The 24380-nt window shown below is 35.1% G+C and overlaps 1 protein-coding gene across 1 annotated transcript; it reads left to right on the top strand.

Annotated features, from left to right (window-relative positions):
• The first annotated feature begins 425 nt into the window (after positions 1-425).
• Positions 426-995, top strand: LOC122890216 (sorting nexin-29-like). Its single transcript, XM_044225939.1, has one exon. The coding sequence runs from the start codon at positions 426-428 to the stop codon at positions 993-995; it is 570 nt and encodes a 189-aa protein (XP_044081874.1).
• The last annotated feature ends 23385 nt before the right edge of the window (positions 996-24380 follow it).

The following is a 24380-nucleotide window of genomic DNA, read 5'->3' on the forward strand; positions in this document are numbered from 1 at the left end:
TGACTTTTCATTGAGGAGTTAGGAAGATCCATATACAGCTTTGTTAAAATTTAAATACAACTGAGACACTGCCAGACAAAAACAAAAGAAGAAATAATGATCAAGATTGAATTGGCATCAAAGTGTTACTGTTAAATCTCATAAGGATTCAATATTGTGTACACTAGTTTAAGAAACCCCTGCCAGAAATTTTCATTAAAACCATTAGAGTCCATATTGGACAGTATGCTGAACAAAACCTACATTTGAATAATCATCCAGAAGAAGAAATGAAACAAATAGATTGGTAAACTATAGATCAATGAAAGAAAATCAGACTGAACAAGATCTCTCAATCCCAAAGTGAAGAGAGTTTCAGAAAAGAGTGAACAAAGTCTTCAAATATAACAATATCTGCTTCAAATCCTTCAGATATGACAACAACTATGTGCAGAAGGAAAAATGTACTCCAATCCTGCCAGATTAAGGAGGCCCTCGTGTCCCAGATGAGGCAGGAGTTCATTGACCTGCGGGGACCGGTTCCCGGAGATTTGAGTCAAACGTCCGAAGACCAGAGTTTATCGGATTTTGAAATATCAACGCGGACACTGATCAACGTGTGGATCCCGTCGGTGTTTCTCTGGGGCAAAGCGGCGAACGCCTTCCACGTGTATCAGGTCTACATCCGGATAAAAGACGACGAGTGGAACGTCTACCGGCGGTACACAGAGTTCTGGAGTTTGCACCACAAGTTACAGAACAAGTACCCGCAAGTGAGGGGCTACAACTTCCCACCCAAAAAGGCCATTGGAAACAGGGATGCCAAGTTTGTGGAGGAGCGGAGGAAGCAGCTCCAGAATTACCTGCACTGCATCATGAACAAGGTCATCCAGGTGGCCCCCGAGTTCGCTGCCAGCCCCAAGAAGGAGACCCTCGTGCAGCTCATACCATTTTTTGTCTCACAGAATGTTCCAGAACCAAATAGGTCCGTCGCTGTTGCCTCGGTGGGTAACTGATGCAAGGAGACATTCTCGGACTCCCCCTGGCACTGACTTAAGTCCTAGTAATGTGAAAATAATGTAACTGTGACCTAACTTAAAATGGGGTATACATTTCTTGTTCTTCTATCTCATGAAATTGGAAAGAAAGTGGAAGGTGTTGTTGACGTGTGAAAAAAAAAAAAAGAAAGAAAGAAAAAAGAAAATCGGACTGAACAAGATCTCTCAATCCCAAAGTGAAAAATCTCCTCACGTTGTTAGAGGTATGAATTTTCACTTTTGAACTACGGGAGAAATAATCACTCTATTCAAGGAGGGAACTCAACCCACTACTTTATACTTCACTATTTGGTGTCACATACATTTTATTTATATCCAACTTCAAGATTTACTTAAATCATTGGGTCAAAACAGGAATGCTCTCTCTTTTTTATTATGTTTATAAACCCTAGTCATTACTCAGAGATCATTATAAGTCCCTATTCTCTGTATACCAATTCTGAAATGAGTTGCATTTCCCAGAGAAGCTTTCTTTAACCACTGCAGACCACATTATCTCCAAGGTAACATAGAGGTTGAGAATTTAATGAGACTGACTTGTTTTTTATTCTCTCCTATAATAACTGTGATCTTAGCTCAATACATTGTCCTGGTCTCAGTTTCTTCATTTGTGAATTGGAAATTCAAATTTCCTCTTTCATAGGAGAATGTTTTAAAGATTTAAGTTAGATACTGCATGTAAAATGTTTGGTACATGGTCTGACACAGAGTAAAATTTCAATAATTGCCATTAATAACAAAATCCAGTACATTTAAGCACAATTTGCTATTTTCCTGTTTTCTATTATTTATCTTCCATCTCTTTCAAATCCTCATTATTAGTTTCACAAATGAAAGTTCATCTCCAGCTTAAAATGAATGGACCAGCACAACTAGGGAAAGTAGTTCCCACGCTTTACTGTGCATAATAATCACATAGAGACTTGATTAAAATGGATATTCTTCTGGGAGTCTCTTGAAGAATTTGATACAGAATGGTAAATTTTGTGATCAGAACATGCATGTTTAACACATTATCCAGGGGATTCCAATAAAGTAATCCATGGGTGACATGCAGAGAAACATTATCTTATACTCAAATGAGATAGAGAATATACTTTAGTAAAAATTTGCTTAAAGGAATAAAACAATGAACTCAATTTTTTTTTCAGTTATGTCATGTTATAAATTGCATAGTCTTAGATTTATTACTTAAAATGAGTATGAAGAAGATAACCATCCTTTTCATAGATGAAATTGATTTATATATGTTAAAATAATGTACAAATATATGTTGATGCAATTCTAACCTCTTTGTAGAAAGTTTTCTTTGTGCCACCCAATTATACTTGGAATATAGAAAACACTCAATAATAATTTACTTCTCTATTTGATTTACTATCACAACTAAAGCAGAAAAATGTCTCTTAAATAGTAGTTATCTTCTTTTAAATAATAGTTTTTATTCAAGTGTGATTATACTCCAAATCCAAAGAATGTATATTTGTAAATATCCCAGTGTAGAATGATCCTTGAATGCATTCTTTAGTAGTTTGCTTCATTTATTTTATAAATGCAGTGCAATAGCTTTTCCAACACTTTTCTAAAATATTAATAACCATTTTTATAGGTTTTCTTAACCAATCATAGAAGCAAAGACAATACAAAGTTAATATAGTGAGTAGGTCATACACTCCCTCCTGGGACACATTATCCTCTGAATTACTTTTGTTCAACTCTCCAGTGCTACATTTTTCCAATAATGTGCTTGGATAGTTCCATTATCATCCAAGGTAGTTGAACATTAATGAATCACTCAGCATAGGAAGAATAATGTTCCATATCTTTCTGCACTTTCTAGGAATTCATTGAACAGTAGTTGGGCAAGTATAAAAGGATCTTCTTTAAATAGACATTCTTATTTTTGACCTGGCTTGCCTGTATGCATTAGTGTGCAAGGTACTATTAAATGCATTGGATTTTTAAGATAGCTTCTCCATATGAGAAATATGGATTTTCATTATTGTGTTTTCTTTGAATGTGGACAATTAACAGTGATATATTTTATTTTCTCCTTTTCAGTTGCACTATGTGTATAAGCCAGATAAAAGGAAGCAAAGTAAAATGCAGCTGAGAAATGTAATTTGTGTTTAATTAACAGGACAGAACTTGATTTGTAGCACTCCATAATATTGAATAAGATCAGTTTAGAAACAACTACCATTGTAGCATTCTTTTATTTTTTTAGGTTTCAATCCTGAGTTCCATTTAATAGACAAATCAACATATTCTTTGCTGAAGGATGGTATGTGACAGTTGTTTGACCAAAGAATAAAGCTGGTATTTGCTACTGTGAGAGTTTCCCAGATGTCTCATGGAGATCAAGATTTCTCACAGAAATTTGAACATTTTTGGAGCAAGATTATATTTTCACATATATGGATGGCATATTTTGAGGGTAGCTCTCAAAGATTCCTGCTTCTTGGTATCAGGAACTTCGTAAAATTTCTTCTCTTTAATTGTTTGCCAAACCCAATAATTTGCTTTTTACAATGAAACTATGACTAAGGTGTGGTGATGATGAGGGAGCAGGAGGCTGGCTGAGGACAGAGCAAAAGCTGGCGCCTTGCACCCCCTCTTCACCCCTCCGTAATATGTGTAGCCTTCCTCAGACACCCCTGACCGCCATAAAATGATAAATAGTTAACTTGCAGGGATCGCAGTCCTGCAGAACAGGAATCTCCCTTGCTCCACAGATGTCCTAGAGACCTAAACAGGGAGGTTACTTTATCAATAGCATAAATTTCCAGAGGCAAATAACTCTCAGTTCCTGAAGCCCTAATGTTTCCCTCCCCACCATAAACTGGAGGAGGCTGAGGTAGAAGGGAATGTAAATGACAGCAGGATCATAATACCCCACCAAGAATCTCCCAACTATCTTGATGTTAATGCCTGACCTAAAGATGACATTGATCAAGCCATAAGGGCAAGGCCTCCCCCCGGCACTTTGTAGGCCCTCCTTAACATGTGAAAACTCTGTTGAAACCTCCCATCCCTTCCCCTCACCTTCCCCTAACCGCAAGGTATATAACATGCCTACCCTCACAACCCGGGGCAGCAGCTCTTCCTGCCCACGGGTCCTGTCCCCGTGCTTTAATAAACCACCATTTTGCACCAAAGATGTCTCAAGAATTCTTTCTTGGTCATCAGCTCCAGACCTCAGCCCACCGAACCTCACCTAGGTTCTAGAACTTCATCAGTGAGATATCATCTTTTTTTTTTTTCAAGTTTTTATTTAAATTCTACTTAGTTAAAATATAGTGTAATTTTGGTTTCAGGAGTAGAATTTAGTGATTTATCACTGACATAAAACACTCCGTGCTCATCATATTAACTGCCCTCCTTCATACCCGTCATCCATCTAGCCCATCCCCCCACCTGATACCTCCATCAACCCTTAGTTTGTTCTCTATAGTTACGAGTGTGTTTCTTGTTTTCTTTGTCTCTTTTTCCTTTTGCTCTTTTGTTGTTTTTAATTCCACATATGAACAATATCATATGGTATTTGTCTTTCTCTGACTTACTTTGTTTAGCATAATATTCTTTAGCTCCATCCATGTTGTTGCAAACAGCAAAATTTCATTTTTTATGGTTGAATAATTCCATTGTGCAAATATACCACATCTTCATTATCTGTTCATCAGTTGATGAACACTTGGGCTGTTTCCATAACCTGGCAGCTGTAAATAATGCTGCTTAAACATCAGGATGTATACATATTTTGAGTTAGTATTCTTATATGTCTTGGGTAAATAAATACCTTCTAGTATAATTACTGATTGTAGGGTAGTACTATTTTTAGCTTTCTGAGGAAACTCTATACTGTTTTCCAGAGTGGCTGTATCAGTATGCGTTCCCACCAAAAGTACACGACGGTTTTCCTTTCTCTGCATCCTCGTCAACACTTGTTGCATCCTATGTCATTTATTTTAGCCAGTCAGACAGGTGTAAAGTGATATCTAATTGTGGTTTTGATTTGTATTTCCCTGATGAGTGATGTTTAGAATCTTTTCATGTATCTGTTAGCCATCTGAATATCATCCTTGGAAAAATGTTTATTTATGTCTTCTGCCAATTTCTTAACTGGATTATTTGGTTTTGGGGCCTTGAGTTTAATAAGTTATTTATATAGATTTTTGATACTAACCTTTTATTAGATATGTCATTTGCAAATATCTTCTCCCATTCAATAGGCTGCCTTTTAATTTTGTTGATTGTTTCTTTTGCTGTGCAGAAACTTTCTATCTTGATGAAGTCCCAATAGTTCATTTTTTAGTTTGATTTGGCCAACGTCAATGAGGTTGCTGCCTGTATTCTTCTCTAGGATGTTAATGGTTTCCTGTCTCATTCAGGTCTTTCAAACATTTTGCATTTATTTTTATGTATGGTATAAGAAAGTGGTCCAGTTTCATTCTTTTTCACATCGCTGTCCAGTTTTCCCCAACACAATTTATTGAAGAGACTGCCTTTTTTCCACTGGGTATTCTTCTGTGCATTGTCCACGATTAGTTGACCATTTAGTTCTGAGTTCATTTCTGTGTTTTCTATTCTGTTCCATTGATCTAAATGTCTGTTTTTGAGCCAATACCATACTGTCTTGATGACTACAGTTCTAAAATATAACTTGAATTCTGGCTGATATGTCAGCTTTATTTTTCTTTGTCAAGATTGCTTTTGTTTTGGGGGGCCTTTTGTCATTCCATACAAATTTAGGATTATTTGTCCTGGCTCTGTGAAAAATATTAGTAGTATTTTGGTAGGGATTGCAATGAATGCATGGACTGGATGGGGTAGTATAAACATTTTAATGATATTTGTTCTTCCAATTCATGAGCATGGAATTTTTTTTTTTCATTTCTTTGTATTACCTTCAATTTCTTTCATAAGTGTTCTATAGTTTTCAGAGTACAGATCTTTCACCTCTTTTATTTATTTATTTTTAAATCTATTCCTAGGTATTTTATGGTTTGGGGTTCAATTTTAAATGGGATCAATTCCTTGGTTTCTCTTTCTGTTGCTTCATTATTAGTGTACAGAAATGCAACAGATTTCTGTATATTGATTTTGTGTCCTATGACTTTACTGAATTCTTGAATTAGTTCTAGCAGTTTTTTGGTGGAATCATTCAGGTTTTCTACACAGAGTATCATGTTGTCTGTGGATAGTGAAAGTTTGACTTCTTTGCCAATTTGGATGCTTTTTAGTTCTTTTTTTTTTTTTTTAAGATTTTTTTTATTTATTTAGTTGACAGAGAGAGATCACAAGTAGGCAGAGAGGCAGGCAGAGAGAGAGAGAGAGGAGGAAGCAGGCCTCCTGCCGAGCAGAGAGCCCGATGTGGGACTCGATCCCAGGACCCGAGATCATGACCCGAGCCGAAGGCAGCGGCCTAACCCACTGAGTTCTTTTTTGTTGTCTGAGTGCTAAGGCTAAGACTTCCAGTACTATGTAAAATAACAATAGTGAGGGTAGATATCACTGTTTTTTTTTTCTGACCATAGAAGAAAAATTTTCAGTTTTTCTTTCATTTATGGCCTTTAGGATGGGCCATATATGGTCTTTATGATGTTAAGTATATTCCCTCTATCCCTACATTGTTGAATGTTTTTATCAAGAATGGGTACTATACATCACAAATGCTTTTTCCTGCATCTATTGAGAGGATCATATAGTTCTTATATTTTCTTTTATTCATGTAGTGTAACATGTTGATTGATTTGCAAATATTGAAGCACCCTTGGAGCCCAGGAATAACTCTTACTTGATCATGGTGATTGATTCTTTTAATGCATTTTTGGATTTGATTGGCTAGTATTTTGTTGAGAATTTTACATTCATGTTCATTGGGGATATTGGCATATTGGCCTGAGATTTTTTTTCTTTTTTTTTTTCTTTTTTTTTTTTTTTGGTGGGATCTTTTTCTGGTTTTGGATTCAAGGTAGTGCTGTCCTCATAGAATGAGTTTGGCAGTTTTCTTTCTAGTTCTATTTCTTTTTTTTTTTTTTTTTTTTTAACAGTTTGAGAAGAATAGGTATCAACTCTTCTACAAATGTTTGGTAGAAATCACCTGGGATGCCATCTGGCCCTTGGCTTTTGTTTGTTGGGATATTTTCAATTACTGATTAAATTTCTTTGCTGGTTATGGGTCTGTTCAAATTTTCTATTTCTTCCAGTTTTAGTTTTAGTAGTTTACATGTTTCTAGGAATTCATCCATTTTTTTCCATATTGCCTAATTCTTTAGCATAAAATTTTTCTTAATATTCTCTTATAATTGTATTTCTGTGGTGTTGGTTGTGATCTTTCCTCTCTAATTCATGATTTTACTTAATTGGATACTTTCTCTTTATTTTGATAAGTCTGTCCATTTTATTAATTCTTTCAAAGAACTGCCTCCTAATTTTATTGATCTGTTCTACTGTGTGTGTGTGTGTGTGTTTGTGTTTTTCTTCCTATATCATTTATTTCTGCTCTAGTCTTTATTATTTCCTTTCTTCTGCTGGCTTTAGACTTCATTTGTTGCTCCTTTTCTAGCTCATTTAGATGTAAGATTAGGTTGTGAATTTGAAGTTTTTCTTGCTTCTTGAGGTAGGCTTGTATTAGTCTCCTCTTATGACTGCTTTTGTTGCAACTAAAGGTTTTAGATATTTGTGTTTCTATTTTAATTTGTTTGCATGTGTTTTTATTTTATTTCTTCTTTAATTTCTGGTTAAGCCTATTACTCTTTAGTAGGATGTTCTTTAACTTCCATGTATTTATGGTTTTTTTCATTTTTTTTTCTTCTGGTTACTACAATTTTCATAGTATTCTGGTCAGAAAATATGCATGTTATGATTTCAGTCTTTCTGCACTCGATGAGGCCTGATTGTGACCCATATGTGATCTATTCTGGGAAATGCCCCATGTGCACTCAAAAAGAATATGTATTCTGTTACTTTGGGATAAATTGCTCTTATTATATCTGTTAAGTCCATCTGGGACAGTTTTTCATTCAAAGTCACTGTTTGCTTATTGATTTTCTACTTAAATGATCTGTCCATTGCTGAGTGGGATGTTAAATTCTACTATGGTTATTGTACTGTTGTCAATGAGTTCCTTTATGTTTGTTATTAATTGTTTTATGTATTTAGATATTTCCAAGTTGCAGGCATAAATATTTATAGTTTTTAGAACTTCTTATTGAATAGAGTCCTTTATTACTGTATAGGGCCCTTCTTCACCTCTTGTTATAGCCTTTGGCTTACAATCTAGTTTGTCTTAAGTTTGGCTACTCTGGCTTTATTTTGAAGTCCCTTAGGATGATAGATTGTTCTCTATCTCACTGTTTTCAATCTGCAGGTGTTTTTAGGTCTAAAATGAGTATCTTGTGGACAGCATATAGATGGTTTTATTTATTTATTTTTTAAAAATCCGTTCTGACCCAATGCTTTTTGATAGGAGTATTTAGACTATTTATATTCAGAGTGATTATTTGTGGGTATGAATTTATTGTCACTGTATCACTTGTTAAGTTGTTGTTTCTGGAGATTTTCTCCATTCCTTTCTAGTCTTTGTTGCTTTGGCTCTTACTTTCCCACTCAGTACTCTTTAATATTTCTTGCAGGGATGGCTTTGTGGTCATGAACTCCTTTAGTTTTGTCTGGGAAACTCTATTTCTCTTTCTATTCTGAATTATAGCCTTGTTAGATAGAGTATTCTTGGCTGCATATTTTTCCTATTCAGCGCATTGAATATATCATGTCACTTTTTGTGGCCTGTCAATTTTCTGTAGAGAGGTCTGCTGCTAACCTTACTTGCCTTCCCTTGTAAATTAGAGACTTATTTTTTCTTGCTGCTCTTAGGAATGTTTTTTTGTTATCTCTATAGCTTGCAAATTTTAGTATGATCTGTCTTGTTGTTGACCTGCTTTTGTTGGATTTGATGGAAGTTCTCTGTGTCTCCTGGATATGAATATCTGTTTCTTTCTCCAAATTGAGGAAGTTTTCAGCTATAATTTCCTTAAATAAATCTGCCTTTTTTTCCTTCTCTTCTTTTTCTGATACTCCTATGATACAAATGTTATTATGCTTCATGGAGCCTCTGAGTTCTCTAACTCTACATTTGTGATCCAATACTTTTCTCTCCCTCTTATTTTGAGCTTCACTATTTTCCATAATTTTATCTTCTGTATTACTTATTCATTTCTGATTCTTCCATCCTTATGGACATTATAACCTTTTGTTTTATTTTGGTCAGACTAGTTTTTAAGTCTTTTATCTCTGTAGTAAGGGATTTCCCGGTGTTTTATATACTTTTTGGAAGCCCAGCTAGCATCTTTATAATTGTTGTTTTATTTATTTTATTTATTTTTTTTAAAGATTTTATTTACTTGACAGACAGAGATCACAAGTAAGCAGAGAGGCAGGCAGAGGGAGAGGGACAGAAGCGGGTTCCCTGCTGAGCAGAGAGTTTGATGTGGAGCTCGATCCCAGGACCCTGGGATCATGACCTGAGCCTAAGGCAGAGGCTTTAACCCACTGAGCCACCCAGGTGCCCCATGATTATTTTGTTGTTGTTGTTGTTTTGTTTTTAATTCTGAATTAGGCATATTATTTATATTTGTTTCAATTTGATCCTTGGTCATGACCTCTTCTTCTTCTTTCATTTGGGATGAATTCTTCCACCTTGGCATTTTATTCTGGTCTCTGTCTTCTTCTGTGTTAAGAAAGCCTGTTACGTTTCTTACTCCTGAGTGTAATGGCTTTATTAAGAAGAGTTCATACACTGTTTAGTGTCTGGTGTTTCGGGAAGTGTTTCTGGTGTATGCTGTGTGTACTTTGTTGCTGTGTTTTGGCTCCTCTTTCCCTCAGATCTGTCCTCTGTGGAATTTCTCCTTTTCTGGTGTGTCTAGTGCTTGGGCTTTGGCCAGAGTGTGGTGAGTTTTAACTAGTGTGCTCTGACCTAATGCTATTTCCCCTAGAGCAGAAACTTTGCAGCACTCTATTGTCAGTAGTGTTGGTTCATGTGAGGGGTTTGTGTTGGTATTCTGGGGAAGCCACCCACTGCAGTGGTTCTCAGAAACTTGCCCTAGTAAAGAAATACCTGCAGTGTGTGTGTGTTGGAGGGTAAGGCTAGGGGCAGGGCTTGGTGTAAGCAGTTTAGGCCACCACTGTTGGCACTGTGCTCTTACTAAAGTTATTTTATGCTGAGGGTTAGGGAGGGAAATAACACCAGTCCTCTCCTTCCTCCCCAGAAAGAGGAGCTTGCACTCACCACTGTGAAGGAAGTCTTCACAGAAGAGCAAACGATTTCCCTTGGTGTGACCCAGGTTTTCCTCAGATCCCTGCTTTCACCCTCTCTACATCTGGGCCATCTGCCCACCCTGCAGCACAGTGCACCTGTGTTTTATCCTAGGCAGGCTGGCTGAGTTTTAAAACTCTAAACTTGAAGAACTGGGATGGCATTGACCTACCTTGGTCCTCTTGGGGGAAGGGTGTCTCACCATATTAGGGCTGGTGCAGGTTTGTCCCAGAAAGGCAGTTGTACCAACACACAGGAGCTTGGAGTTTGAAGTAGAGCATAGCAGAAAACCCATGTTCAGGTTAACCCCTTTCAGCAGGTGCCTGTGCCCATATGTTAAGGGGCAGGAGAGTATAATGGCACCCAGAAAATGGTTCTCTCTCTCTCTCTATCTCTTTTTTTTTTTTTTTAAGTAGGCTCCATGTTCATGTGGAGATTGACCTCATCACCCCGTGATCAAAAGTCATATGCTCTATTGACTGAGCTAAACAGACACCCTACTGAATGACTATTTCATCCCCAGAGAGACAATGCACCCTAACGCAGATGTGCACCAAGAATGCTGAACCATCTTTCCCTATGTATCCTAGCAGACCCCCAGAAAGAACCATGTGCCCTGGGCTATCTGCTCTCATTCTCCATACAAACACTGCAGAGCTCTCCAGGCTCCACACTGGCCACAGCACAAAGCTCTAAAGCTCCAGTCTCGAGCTCTGGTGATTGTAAAAACTCATTAAGTCAATGGCTTTGGGGAAGTGTTTTTCTTGTGCAATCCCCTGTGCACCCCTTTCTGTCTCCCCTACTCCCCTCTCTTCATGATCAGGACTGCCTCCCTTCTGCAGCACCTTTACTGCATGATCCTTTTTACTCACCCAAATCATGTCCCCACACTTCTTACTTTCCATGATGTGGTCTCTTCTCTCCCTCTACTTGTGCAGTTTGTTTCATCAGGCCTCAGGTTGATTTCTTGGGTGTTCAGACTGATTTGATATTTATCAAACTGTATTCAAGGAATGAGGCAAGCCTAGGGTTCTCCTACTACTCTGCCATTTTATCTGTCTCCCACCAGTGAGATGTCTTTTTTTTTTTTTTTTTAAGATTTTATATATTTAAGATGTATTTATTTATTTATTTTTTGGACACAGAGAGAGAGAGAGAGAGAGAAAGAGCATGATTGGGGGGAAGGGGCAGAGGGAGAGGAGAAGCAGGCCCTCTGCTGATCAGGGAACCTGATGTGGGGCTCAATCTCAGGACCCTAGGATTATGACCTGAGTTGAAGGCAGATGCTTAACTGACTGAGCCACCCAGGCACCCCAAGATGTCATCTCATTGTATCTCTCTTACTTTCTGTCACTTGATCGATTTGATGAAGTCAGTTATCATGTTATGGAGTGACTTATGGAGAACATTTAGGGCTGCTTCAACCAAACCAGCCAACAACTTTGTCTTATAATTCTAAAGTCCAGAAGGAAGTGAATGAATCATGCCAACAACCATATGAATGAGCTTGGAAGGAAATTTTCTCCAGTGGAAGCCTGAAGATGTCTATATCATCGGTCAAAGATTTGGCAGTAACCTTGTGAGAGATACAGAACCAGAAGACCGAGCTAAATCATGCCCAGATTACTAACTCTCAAAACTATGAGCTATTTATTATTATATATAAGATATAATTTATATATTATACACTTTATATATAAGATATATACTTTATAAATAAGATTCAATTATTTCTTATTTTAAGCCACTAAATTTTGTGATAATTTGTTTTGTAACAAAAAATAACATACTCACATATCACTGATATTATTCTATATACAGAAAATATAAATTAAAAGAAAATATGATGTACTTTAAAATGTTCCTTTCTATTAAATGTTAATATTGTCAATTTAAGTATAACTATTTGACATATTTTTCACATTGCAATATTTGGACAAAATACCTATATTTATCACAATGATTCTACTTTCCTTTAATATATTTTATGTGAAGAATATTGCAATATAGAAACATTCTTAAAATATCCTATTTATGTTTTCCTAAAATGTACTAAAACTGAATCTATATGATAATAAACAACCAGTTCTTTACAGCATTTGTAAATGTATACTAGATGTCGAGTTGAAGAGAAACAGTTATTTTTTATTTGTAAGTTCCTTAAAAGTCAAAGTTTTGAATAATTTCAAAGATGTTTAAATTTCCTGTGTGTTTATAAGAACACAGTAAATACCCGACATTATTTTGCAGACATTTTCATTTTCAAAACTCAAGGATCACCATAAATATAGTCAATATAAAACATACAAAATTCTATAAAATAATAATAACATTTAAAATACATGTTTATACACACAGAGAGGCTAAACAATTTAGTCACACATTTCCAAATATAATCTATCAGCATTCTCATTTGGGAATTATTTCCATAATGTGGAAGGTTAAGTTGACACAGATAAAAATACTATCATATTTAGATCATATTAGATCAGATTAATGTCTTTAATTAGTCTTAAATGTTTTATTTGTTCTAAAAAACTTCAATGTTATTAAAAATTTTTATTGAGTAAAGTCTATTTGAAAGCAAATCCCACTGTACTGTGCTTTTCAGCCAGCTTAAATTAATTTATACACATTATTAAAATAATAATAAAAATAATTGCTTAATTAAATTGAATAAAGTAAGTTTTTTAATATTAAAAATAATGCAGATATATTGAAATTAGACTATTAGAATACTCAGAAAGATAATTTGCAATCATTTAATGTAAAGAATGAGTCCTGATGCCCACATCCAAATATTCAGAACTCTTTGTTTTCTTCTTTTGCTGTTTTGAGTTTTGTCGTGTCTTTTTAACTTGTTTAAAGAATTAACAATATTTTTGAAAGAAGAAAACTGTGCTGAACTATGGTTTTGATTATTTCATTATAAAATGTATACCTTAGCTTGTAATAATATCCATTTTGAGAATTAATCAAGTTTTTAAATGGTGCCAGTAGACTTCTTAAACCTTTGGCACATTGAACTGGAATGGAGGAATTGTTTGGAAAAGAGATTCTTATTTTTAAAAAGCCATCTCTGAGCACAATGTAAGATTGACCGAGTTGTCTTTGGGAAATCATCCTGCTACATATTAATTTTACTTCACTATAAAAAGTTAATTTCATATCCTTGCTTTGCACTTAAAAAATAAATATAAATATAGTTTAGTGTTATCTGGAGTATAGCTAAGCTCAGGGCAGGCAACCAGAGGATACACTAAGTATATTTTAGACTAGTCTTTTTATAAAGTGGAAAAAATTCAGATAAGTTTGTATGATTAATAAAACTAACTTTTACTTAAATGTACATATAATTTACCAAAGCTTTAAAATAAACACTTCTGGGACACTTGGGTGACTCAATCAGTTGAGTGTCTGATCCTTGGTTTTCGCTCAGGTCATCATCCCACGTGTCTTGAGATCAAAACCCCTGTGTCCTGTCTGGATCCTTGCTCAGCAGGGAGTCAGCTTGAATATTTCCTCCTTCTGCCCTTCCCCTGCATTCACACATACTTTTTCTCTTTCTAAGATAATAAGTAAATCTTCAAAAAATTTTTAAAAAATAAAATAAACACTTCCATTTCATAGTCCTAAATTATTTTTTCAAATGCTAGTTTTATTGTTGAATTGTTTAAAGTTTATATTATATGAAAGAAATAAAACAAAATTAAAATTAAAGAACTTTAAACCTTGAAGTTAAACTTTGATTATGTATTTTGTTATACTATTGTCTCTACCTTAATCAGGTAATTATTTTTAATTTGGCAGAATCACATCTTTTCATGCTGAGCTTCAACTCTAACATTTATATTAATATCTTTAATTTCTTCTCTGCTCCTTCTTGCTAGTGGAGGGCCAGATATTAATTTAATTAATGTATCATTTGACTTTTTCCATACCATAAGTTAAAGTTTAGCATCCAAGTTCTAAATGTCTCCCCAATGGACATTTAATTTTAGTTTATAATTTATTAATGCCAATAGGCAGTAATCCCTTTAACTATGTTAGGCTGTTTTATGATCATAAAAACTAATTCAGCTAGACAGTAGAATTTCTCTGAAATTCATCTCCTGAAAGAATAAAAAATGCCTATGTTTCTATGCTGTAGAAAGTATATATTCTGATTCATAAGGCACTGTATCAGTTTTCTACCTCTTAGATTATCCAGACTTGAATCCTTTTTTTTTTCCCCCTGTAAGGCCAGTCAGAAAAGGTGACATGACAGCATTTTATTGTTTATGGCTGCCTAAAATACCATTCCAAGTTTTTTCTATTCTAAGCTTCTGTAAACCTTTCTAAAAAAAAGATCTACCTGTACACAAGCACATACATACATATGTACAATTAAATGAGGATGTTCTCTTTAAGCAAATGCAGCATATAGGCGATGAAACCACAAGTGGAAGTAGCCAAAGTATGCATTATGTAAAGATTGGGAACCTCAGGAAGGAGTACCCACATACAAAGTATTCAAAGAATGGCTCATTTTACCATCACCTGCATAATAAAATATTGTCTCAAAAGATGTGTCCCAAATATTGTTAATTTTAAAGTGATCAGCTGACATGGGGACTTGCTCTATCTCACCAGCATTTTAAAGAAATCAGTGGTCTGAAGGTAGATAAGATCATGAAATTAAAGCATATCACCTTAACGGCACATGCACATAAAGAAAGTAACCCATCCTACCATGATTCTAGGGGTACAACTTCATAGTTATGGTCACATGGTTTTATAATTCAAATTACATCATTTGTATTCCATCAGAAAATATTCCCTGGATTCCCATTGTCTTTAGGATTAAATCCATTGTCTTTAGGATTGAATCTAAATCATTTAGCATTTTATCTGACTCCAAGCTTGGGGGTCTCATCTGTAGATGCTAACTTCTCACTTTTTGGTTTCTTACCATACTTTTTTCTGGACCCTTGAAAATAAAAATCTTTCATTCTTACCATATCTGATCTGATATAGTCTAATATTTTGCCTTCCCAAAACTTTACCTCTCTGGTTATTATAGTTAATTTCTACTCCTCATTTCAGGTTTAGCCATAAATACTACTCTTTCAGAGAGGCAGGTAACAGGTAACTCATTTACTGTCCTGAAAGGATACAATTGCCCAGCCAACTATAGCTACCTTTTCACAGCATTATCAGAAAAGATTGTGGCAGGTGTTTCCTGAAATTTACTTTGTACCTTGTCCCCTTACCATTTCCTCTCAATCTCATCTTTCTATCAGCAGAAACCTTTCCATATGCTATGTTCTCAGTGTTAAAAGTGTGTATAACTTGAAAAAGAAAGTTTTTTTTTTTTTAGTTTTAGTTTTGTTTGTTTTTTAAAGTATAGCTAGCTGATGACACACAATATTACATTGATTTCAGGTGTACAACACAGTAATTGGAGAGTTTTATACATTACACTATGCTCACAAGTATAAATTTCATCTGTCACCATATAATTCTGTTACAATACCACTGACTGTATTCTCTGTGCTATACCATTCATCAACATGATTGATCCATTCCATAGCTGGAAGCCAGAACTTCCACCCTCCCTTCACCCACTTTACCATCCCTACATCTTCCTCTTCCCTGACAACCAAGTTTGTTCAACCCAGTTTGTTCTCTGTACTTATGAGTGTGTTTCCTGCTCTTTCGTTGGTTTCTTTTTTTTTTTAGATTCACATTTAAGTGAAAATATATGGTTTTTATCTTTCTCTGTCCAAATTATTTCTTTTAGTTTTATATTAGTCACTTAACACTCACAGTAAAAAACAGATGTTGAATGTCACACAGTTTGAATTGCGAGGCTGTACATTTTTGAACAACAAAAGGACTTGCATTTCAAAGTTTGGCTTTTTAATAATAAGCATTAAATACCTGGATTAAAAAAACCCTCAAACAAAAGAAGCAATAATATTAGAAAGAATGACAATTGATATAAGATCAGTATTCTACTCTAAATATATTTTAGAGTGGATTGGGGATGGTGGGACTGTGAAATCATTTGTGTGGATCACTGATGAAGGCGTATACATTGGCTCTTTTCAGGGCCAAAAATTGTAGAATGAGCAATTAGGAGTACAATAATGATGAAAGAATAACCTTTAAGTTTAAAAATCAAAAAACAGAAGAAACACAATCACATTTTTATTTTCACCTTTGGGATAAAGCAATATCATGGAATTCTTTGAATGGGATGATCTGAGTAAAAGAGAAATGGCTCAGAGAAGATCTAAGAATTGAGGAAGTGAAATGGCTTACTATTCTCTTTCTACTTTGACCTCTCAAATATATGCTGTTCCAAGCAGTCGAATGTAAAGAAATACTTTAGGGTCTCTCTTCTAAGAAAGGTACAGAGGTTGCCTGAAATTTTAAGAGCAGTTGCAAAGGTATCCCATGGACTAGAGAAGAAGATAGGACTATAGATATTTCAGCACAAGAATGAAGAAGCAAAGTTTGCACATTTTCTAGGCTCCTACATGGATCGTTTCCCATGAAACAGACCTATTTTCAAATGAGGCAGGATGATATGGAATTTTCTCTGGAAAAAGAGAGAAAAGAGAAGGTTAAAAAAAAAAAAAAGACAATTATGAGTTGAAACAGCCAGGACTGACCAGCAATTGTGGATTGGCAGTACTATAATTTCTGCTACCATACATAAAGAACCTTGCAAACCAGATAATAGTCTAATTATAAAGAAATAAATTTTATTTTTAATATCATATGAATTAGTCAGCTTGGGGTGCTACAACATCACACCATAGACTAGGTTGCTTAAAGAACAGACATTTCTTTCTTATAGTTTTGAAGTCTAGAAAGTCCAAGTACAAGGACTGACCATTTTGGTTCCTGATTGAGTCTTCTTCCTGGTTTCCTATGTCAAACTTTTCACTGTGTCCTCACATTGGGAAAATAGAGTGAGATCTGTTCTCTCTTTCCCCTTTTTAGTGTAAGAATAGTAATGCTATCATTGGGGCCCCAAACTCATGACTTCATTTAATTTTAATTACCTCCCAAAGTCTCCCCCTCCAAATACCATTACACCGGAGGCTAGAGCTTCAACATATGAATTTTATGTTGAGAGATTCATTTAGTCCATAACACCATGGTCCTGAATTTTAAATGCATAAACTATTAAATATCTATGTTTGCAATAATTTATTAATATCTATCTCCTCTAATGGACCAAAATCCCTAACTCTTTGGGCTTTGTTTGTAAAATAATTAGTACTTTGTTCTTAGAAACAGTAGGCATTCAATATTATTTGTTTAAAGAAGGAAGAAAAGTGAAAGGAAAAAAGAGTATGAGGGAGGAAAGAAGAAAATCAAGGGAAAAAAGGAATGAGGGAGAGAAAGTATGGAAAAAGAGATAAAATTAAACAAGACTTCACTATAATGAGAAAGGTATTATACAGGCCGAGTTGGTGGTGGTCTGGGATCTTGCAATGCAAATAATAACAATAACTTTGAAGGATCATTGTTAATTATTTTACTTCATCTTTGTAAACAATAGAATATGTAAGAAGAAATTATTGAACAATACATAAAGTTCTTACTTGTATGTCTTAGAAGAAAACATTATTTTTATTATTTTTTTAAGATTTTATTTATTTATTCAATGGAGAAAGAGAATCCATAAGTAGGCAGAGAGTCAGGCAGAGGGAGAAGTAGTCTCCTGGCTGAACAGAGAGCCCGATGCGGGGCTCGATCCCAGGACCTTGATACCATGACCTGAGCCAGAAGCAAAAGTTTTAACCCACTGAGCCACCCAGGCGCCTCTAGAGGAAAACTTTAAACTAGGATAATAAATGCATCATATTCTTATTTAATATCAGGCTTTCATTCATGCCTACAAGACCGTGAATACGGCCTCTTCTCAAACAAGTTAAATGCGAGCCATGTGCATCACTTTGTAGATACTATGAAGAAAACACCCATCCTTTCTCTAAAATGACTCATAATATCATAAAAATTATTAATTATTTTACTCTGAATATCTCTATTGATTTCAATAGCACACTGGAAACTGTAATCAGATTTTATCAGCAGATGGAAGATTGGATTTTCCTTACTTTCCAGACTGAGAAATGTATCTAATGAAGCTAGAGGTGACTTTTCCCAAATTCCAAAGTAAGTGATATTGAAGAGTAGAGACTTCCTCTTAACCTCTTCACAGTCAGTATTCTAAAATACAATAAACCAAATTGGTCTAAAGAGTTTCACTGTTCCATTGAATAAAGTCAAACTCTGTTTAAACATCACTAGCTCAAGGTTCTCCAAAAGTGGTTCACATGCATTCTCAGAAACCACTGTTTTTTCTTTCACAGCACCCATCAACATCGTGATGTAATAATTAGCTCATTATTTAGCATCTTATTCTTCTCTGGGATGTACATTCTATGAAGCTATCAAGAGTGTTATTTTTTTTTCAAGTCTGTATCCACAGTATGTCATAGGGTCCTCTATGTAATTGGTACATAATAAATATTGTTGAATATAAAAATAGCTTTGTAATTAATTAAATGAAGGAGAATCTATGGATCGATGGCTTGAAAATGAAGGAATCTAACCTGTGCAAGGTGTGGCCAATTGGAAGAATCTTGGTTTATCAGAGATGAGTAGGGAGACAACAGTCCTGTGGCTGGATAGCATGGCAAATTAAACCAAGGACCTGAATGACATTCTTCTATCATAAGTTACTTTTAAGAAGTTTTCTGTGCTAGCTTTTATTCCTCTGCTTCATTTTAACTTCCTCTGCATGGAAGAAATATGGAAACGAGTGCTCCGGAAACAAAAATTTCATAGCATAGCCACCAGAAGTGAATCACCAGCTTTTTCTTTAGGTCTAGTTAAAAAATCCCAGGTAAAATATTTTTCCAATCTTGAAGTCATTCCTGGGCTAATACGGCCATGTCCTGGGATTTATGGTTCTATGATTTAAAGCTAGCGTGAGATTTCTTGCAAGGCTGAATCTGAATTTCAAGCATACATTTAGCTTGCTAACTGTTTTGAGAGAAGTATGCTTAGTCTATTCAACTTTGTATTGTAGACAACACTCCAGAAGGCTCTGGTCTGTACCTGGAGTCAACTTGACTCTACCATTTAATGCTTTTCTCATTACAGGGCACAAACTATGCAATATGCCACGAGTTTTGTTGTTGTTGTTGTTGTTCTGTTTTATTTTCTGTTTGTTTGTTTTTAAATAATGTATTCTAGAGGCTAGTTGACCCATCTAATAATAGAATGAGCACACATCCGTGAAGTGAAAGGTATTTACGGAGTATGTTATAAGGTACTGAAAGCTGGGTTTTTGTTGTTTTTTTTTTTTTATGTTTACCTTCATGTTTCTATAGATAGATTTAGGGGTTTATTACCCACTACCTATTGATACTCATGAACATTTTATTTTTACAGAAGTTATATTTGTATAATAATAAGGACTGAAATGGTCCTTATTATTGGATATAACTTTAACTCTTAAAGTAATGTGATTTTCCAAACACTTAAAGGTGGCACAGTTACACAGCTACATTTGATTTGAGTATGATCACTGAGAATAAATTCATCTTACATGAGGTTTTTTCCTTGGTTTTCCAGTGGGCTGAATTCTCTACCTTTAGTCAGAGAGACTAGAGATAATATGGCGACTCCCATTTTAGTGAGCAGAATGTAGACTAGACCCATTCTATGAAGTTTAGTTTCCATTTAACTGTATTCCCAAGTCATAGTAAGAGCTAGCCTAGTTATAGCAAAGCCTCTATGAACATTATTAAAAGATGACTGATCTTACTAGGGATGACAGGAGATTTTTGAAGGTTTCTGAGGCCTTTTGTTGACTTGTATCATATCCAGCAATGATCCAGAATCACTTTAAATCCCTACAAGTTGGAGAAACTATAAATTAAATGTTATTAATTTAAATATTAATTAATACTTAATAAAAATAAATAAAATATTAAGGCTATGTAAATAATATTAAATAATTTACCGATATGTATGAGGAAACAAATTGTGCTCCTTTGATACATCACTTCATTGTCTCATTTAATCAGTCAGCATTCATTCATAGTAATAAACAGTAAAATTTTGATAAGCTCTACTAATAAGTCAATCATACAAATTAGGAGATATCTTAGAGTTGTTTACTAAGTAACAGAATGATCACTGTTCCATTTGGTTTTCATGGTACAGGAAAATCTTAATCATTGGAGAAGATGGAGAAATGTTTTTATTTATTCTGTTTATGAATGAAAAATCTGTTCCCTTATCCATACTCCTAAACTCCAACTCCCCAATTCCATTTTCATCTTCCTACTCTGAGATGAAACCTTCTATTCCTAGTGCTATCAGAAGTTCAGCTCTCTGGGGTGCCTGGTGGCTCAGTCAGTTAAGAATCTGACTCTTGATTTTGGCTCAAGTTATGATCTCAGGGGTCTTGATCTCAGGGTCTTGTGATTAAGATTCTGTGCTGAGCTCAGAGTCTGATTAAAGATTCTCTCTCCCTTTGCACCCCCCTCAAAGAAGTTCAACTTTTCATGACTCTGAATAAACTTTGCCATATTCTCCAATTAACTTCACTATTCTAGTGTTCTTCAATTTACAATATACATCAATTGCAGAGTTATTTCTAAAAGGATGACTCAGATTATGATAATCCACAATTCTAAACATTATCAGCCTATTGGCAATTTATAAAGCCAAATGCTTAACTCTGGATCTATTTGTTTCAATACATGCCATTTTAGCTTTGTTTTTATTTCTGAACTCAAACTTTACTAATAGTTTCCTATTTCCTAATTGAAACATACCTTTGTCCAATTTTATGCATTTATTATCTAGAATTTTCAGGACTCTGTTAGATAAGTTACAACAAATTTGCTCAAATTTACTTCTGACACATTTACTTGTGATAATTTTACTTCCACACAATGGAGCGTGATCAGTGACTTATGTTTCAGTAGGAGCACAGGTTTGGGCGACTAGTCCCTACATAAATTCCACTGAGTGATGACTAATAACAAAATACAACAATAATAGAAAAGATATACAACTTCTGACACTATGCTAAAGAGTATTCTAAGCCTTGGTAGGGAGTCACTTAATTGCAAATGTTCTTTTGTCAAGCACAAAACCAGATTGCTTAGAACAATTGTTTTCCATTGTGTTGAACAATGTTGGAAATATAAATACATACGTTTTTAAAGAAACAATACATATTTTCTTTTAGTAATGTATAATATTAAAGAACCACATATGCTATAACATTATGGTTAAATAAAATTTTATATTAATTGTTGCATGCTTCCCCTATATATGGAATTATAAAATTTTTTCAAAGTATTTTTCTCAGAAATTTATTTTTGAAAGAACATATTTTGTCAGTTCACTAAAGTCCCTCTACAGTATCTACAAGTAAAAGAATCAGATTTACTTTATAATTTTATATTTAAAATTGCATTTGGGGTTTGTGGCATTCTCTATAAAATGAAGCCTTTTTGTATACATGTGCATGCATATGAATTAATTTTTTACAAGTATAATTGAATTTTTAAATTTTAAAACAGGAATTACATAGAGTTTCTCCTAAAATCATCTGTGACATATTTAATTTAGATCTCAAGGAATTAAATATTTTAAAGCACTTTATTCTCTCTCAATAGTCAAGGACATAATGAATGCTATGTCTAAGAGAACTACTAGAAGATTCTCTCCAATCCTTTTCTCATTCTCGTTTTAAAAGACTGACTGGTCATTGGCCTCTGCAATCTTTTTCTTTCTCTCTGTGGCTGGGGCCATGTCATTTTCCTAGTCCTCTAGGAAGAGAGGCTGGGTAGCAGAATATTAGGATATTAGAATTCAAACATTTGTTTTTACCTCTGCAAACCTAAGACTCAAGTGATTCAGACAGCTTCTACTCCTCTAGTTAAATGATCTATCCCCCAAGTGTGGTCCATTTGACTGTTCTTAAATTTTGCCAGGAGCGTTTCTGGATCCTTAATCTTTTACTCTGGGTTCCTGCTTCAAGTCACTTTGGCTTTTATTCTGTTTCTTATTTTGTCTTTCAGTTTTAATAGCTTCATTTCTCTTTAACCATGAGACATATTTTCCAATTTTCTGCTTGGATTTGCGTATCTCCATTTCTACTTGCCTTCTTGTGTTGCATTTGTTGCTCACACTTTCCTGCCTCTTTGAAAAATGCCACGGAAAAAGGAAATAGAGTTCATAGCCAGGTGGGTGGGCAGTGGGAAGGTGATTTTCAGAGATGCCCCAAAAGAATTCAGTTATATATGAATATATATAACATATATATATATGACCCAAGCATATTTTTTCTAGGCGGGAAATAACATAAAACACATAGCAGTAAGGCAGGAAAGTTAATCCAAAAGAGTTTAAGTTAAAGGTCTTTCAACTCCACAAGGCAGAGCTGATGGAAGATAATTGAAGTGGAGGTTGGAAGGATGAAATATGTCCATTCTGTATGTCAGACATTGACATATGTAGACATAGGTATTTCAGCCATAGATATTATCATTGTACTCATGCCCTTTACATCAGCATGGCTAACTAAAGTTGTTTCAGTGAGCTTCACCAAACAAGGCAGGAAACTATTGTTCAAGAGAAGAATAATCCCTCTTCTTATTTATACATATTTATCAAGCACTGCCTTTGCGCCAGCCACTCTACTAGATGTTGAACAGATAGAAATGAACAAGAACATTTCCTCTTCCTCTAGCACTTAGTTCCCTTGAAGAGATGGATAAATGGAAATATTATGGCAGGTATTATATATGTTGTGGCTCACTTACCATCTACTCTTATTAGTACTTTCCCTTCCTATAATATAGAGAAAGGGCTGCTAAAATAACACAGTTTCCTGATGTCCTGGCCTTAAATGGTCCATATATGATCAAGGTTCTGCCTTAGTAGACTTGTAGGTCTTTGTGAGCAACATGTAATGAGAGACCACAAAAGAGATCACAGTAGGGGAAAGGCTTTTGCATCTTCTGGAATAGTCCCAGGAAAGTGTCTCATTTTTACTCTCTAGCCTTGCAGAGGCAGAGCTGAAGGAATATAAATGTAGGGTTCCCACCAGAGCAGTCCCATGGCATAATTGCGAATCTTTCTTATCTGTGCATTCCCGATAATTCAAATTTAATTAAGTTCTTTGTCCATTCTGGAAGAGGTCCTATAGGTTACTTAATATCCATTTGTTGGCAGAATTTAGCCTTTAATGCTGCACACCAAATTACCCCAAAACTTAGCTTAAAAATGACCATGTTATTTTGCTCATGGCTTCCATGAGTCTGGAATCCATCAAGGGAAAATCATCAGGGATGGCTTGATTCTGCTGCACAATATCTTGATCCTCTGCTGGGAAGATTTAATGACTCCATGTCACTCTGTGTCAGACATTGGAACCATTAGATGTCTTCACTCACTTGTCTGGTGATGGTTCTGGCTGTCACTTGGGACCTCATCTGAGACTGTCACCTAGAGCACTTACATGTGGCCTCTTGAAGTGTCCCAAGAATCCTCACAACACAGTGGTCTCAGAATATTCAGATTTCTGACACTATATCACTATGTCTGGGCAGCCTCAGGTGGGTTCTCTACTCAGGGTCTAACATTCAACTTATGGGCTAACTACTTGCTCATTTGAGATTCTGAAAAGGAATCTACCTTCAGCTCATTTTTTAGCAGAATTCACTCCCTTGCAGTTGTAGGACTGAGAACCCTATTTCTGATGGGGAACTGCCCTCATTTCCTGGAGACCACCTGCAGTTCCTTGCCCTAGATCTTCCCTCAGGCCTTCCAACAGACAAAGCAATTAGCGTAAGGTCTCCTCAATTCAAACTTCCACCATATTTCAAACTTCTTTAATTTCATACTTTGCAGGTAGACAGAGAAATCTCTATACTTGAAAGGTTTCACATGATTAGTTCAGACTCACTCAGACAATCTCCCTTGTGATTAACACAAAG

The sequence above is a fragment of the Neovison vison genome, chromosome 11 (genome assembly GCF_020171115.1).
Source record: "Neovison vison isolate M4711 chromosome 11, ASM_NN_V1, whole genome shotgun sequence".
NCBI classification, from domain to species: Eukaryota; Metazoa; Chordata; class Mammalia; order Carnivora; family Mustelidae; genus Neogale; species Neogale vison.